The following is a 1,587-nucleotide window of genomic DNA, read 5'->3' on the forward strand; positions in this document are numbered from 1 at the left end:
TCCAAGAGCTTTGTCTCAGGCCAGCATCCGTGGGAGGTGCGGACCCTGAGCGAGCCTGGAGGGGGCAACCCTCCCTGGCCAGGCAGAGACCTCACAGAGGCAGGCCCACCCCTCCTGTCAGCACGGGGTGCCCAGGGCTGGGCTGGCGGACCTCACCTGAGAGACCTGCTCGTGTCCTCTGGCAGGGACTCCAGGAATCCGCAGGTGAAGTCCCGAGGCACCTGTCCTGAGGTCGCAGAGCCATGGAGGACCAGGCTGAGCCAGGAGACAAGGTGGGGTGCCTGACCTGGATGTGCCCCCAGGGCTCTCCCACCCCAGACAGAGGGACCCCCACAAAGTGCCCAGTTCCAGAGCCTTGGGCTGTACAGATGCTCCCCAAGGTGCTGCCTCATGTTGTCCTTTGGGTTCTGCAGGGACAGACTGCCTTCCCAGCAGGGGGTTCCCTGGGAGGCATAAGCCCACCCCCAAAGTGGAGCCCCAGGGTCCACAGTGCCCACCTCCTGCCTTCCCTCCTCCAGGTCTCCAGTCCCCTGAGCAGAGTCAGCATGGATCTGGGTGTCAGGAGTGAGGAGCATGAGCTGGAGGAGGCCCTGCAGGAGCTGAGAGAAGCCCAGGGCTTGGAGGGGGCCCCTCGGTTCTGGGCCGAGGAGGGCCAGGAGTCGGCCCCATCCTCCATTTCGACCTTGTCGGCCTCTGCCTCTGTTGCCCTGTACTCAGTGCCCCTAAAGGAGGCGAACGCCACTGAGAGACCAAGTCCACCCCAGAGCCCTCCTCAGGCACAGCCCTTGCCCCAGGCCATGCCAGCACCCCTGGGGAACCAGTCCCCTGCCAATCACTCCCGCAGCCAGGGGGACGAGGCCCCAGGGGACACCACGGTCTCCCTCCAAGATGCGCTGCGCAGGAAGGAGATGCAACTGGTGGCCTTCCTGCTCCTCAAGTACCGCGCCAAGGACCGACCACGAAGGCAGAGATGCTGGAGCTGGTCACCCAGGATCACCAGGACCGCTTCCCTGACATCCTCAGCCATGCCTCCTGGTGCTTGCAGGGTGCCTTTGGCATAGACATAAAGGAAGTAGATCCCAAAAGCCACTCCTATGTCCTGGTCCCCACCCTGGGCCTCACCTGGGATGGGGTGACCGAAGAGCAGCACCTCCCCAAGACCGGCCTCCTGGCACTGCTCCTGGGCGTGATCCTCCTGCAGGGTGGCCGGGTCCCTGGGGAGGAAGTGTGGGGAGTGCTGAGTGTTGCGGGCATGTGTCCTGGGAGGGAGCACTTCATCTATGGGGAGCCCAGGGAGCTCATCACCGGGGTCTGGGTGCAGGAGCAGTACCTGGAGTACCGGCAGGTGCCCGACAGCGATCCCTCGCTGTGAGCTGCTCTGGGGCCCCAGGGCCCACGCAGAGGCCAGCAAGGTGCAGGTCGTGCTGTTTTTGTTCAGGCTCCTTAGCACACGTATAGGCCCTTTCCTGTGCCCATCTGAGGAGGCTAGGACCAATGAGGATCAGGGTCCCTGAGCAGAGGGGCGGCCAGGCCCTGACCAAGCCCCCGTCAGGCAGGCGCTTCTGCCGGGCATGCAGTCAGGCCCCT

The 1,587-nt window shown here is 64.7% G+C and overlaps 1 protein-coding gene across 1 annotated transcript; it reads left to right on the forward strand.

The window, feature by feature from the left end:
- The first annotated feature begins 545 nt into the window (after positions 1-545).
- On the forward strand, positions 546-1,372 carry LOC140847372 (melanoma-associated antigen 11-like). Its single transcript, XM_073227547.1, has 2 exons — positions 546-937; positions 1,024-1,372. The coding sequence occupies exons 1-2, from the start codon at positions 546-548 to the stop codon at positions 1,370-1,372; spliced, it is 741 nt and encodes a 246-aa protein (XP_073083648.1).
- The last annotated feature ends 215 nt before the right edge of the window (positions 1,373-1,587 follow it).

This window comes from Manis javanica, chromosome X, assembly GCF_040802235.1.
Source record: "Manis javanica isolate MJ-LG chromosome X, MJ_LKY, whole genome shotgun sequence".
NCBI lineage: Eukaryota > Metazoa > Chordata > Mammalia > Pholidota > Manidae > Manis > Manis javanica.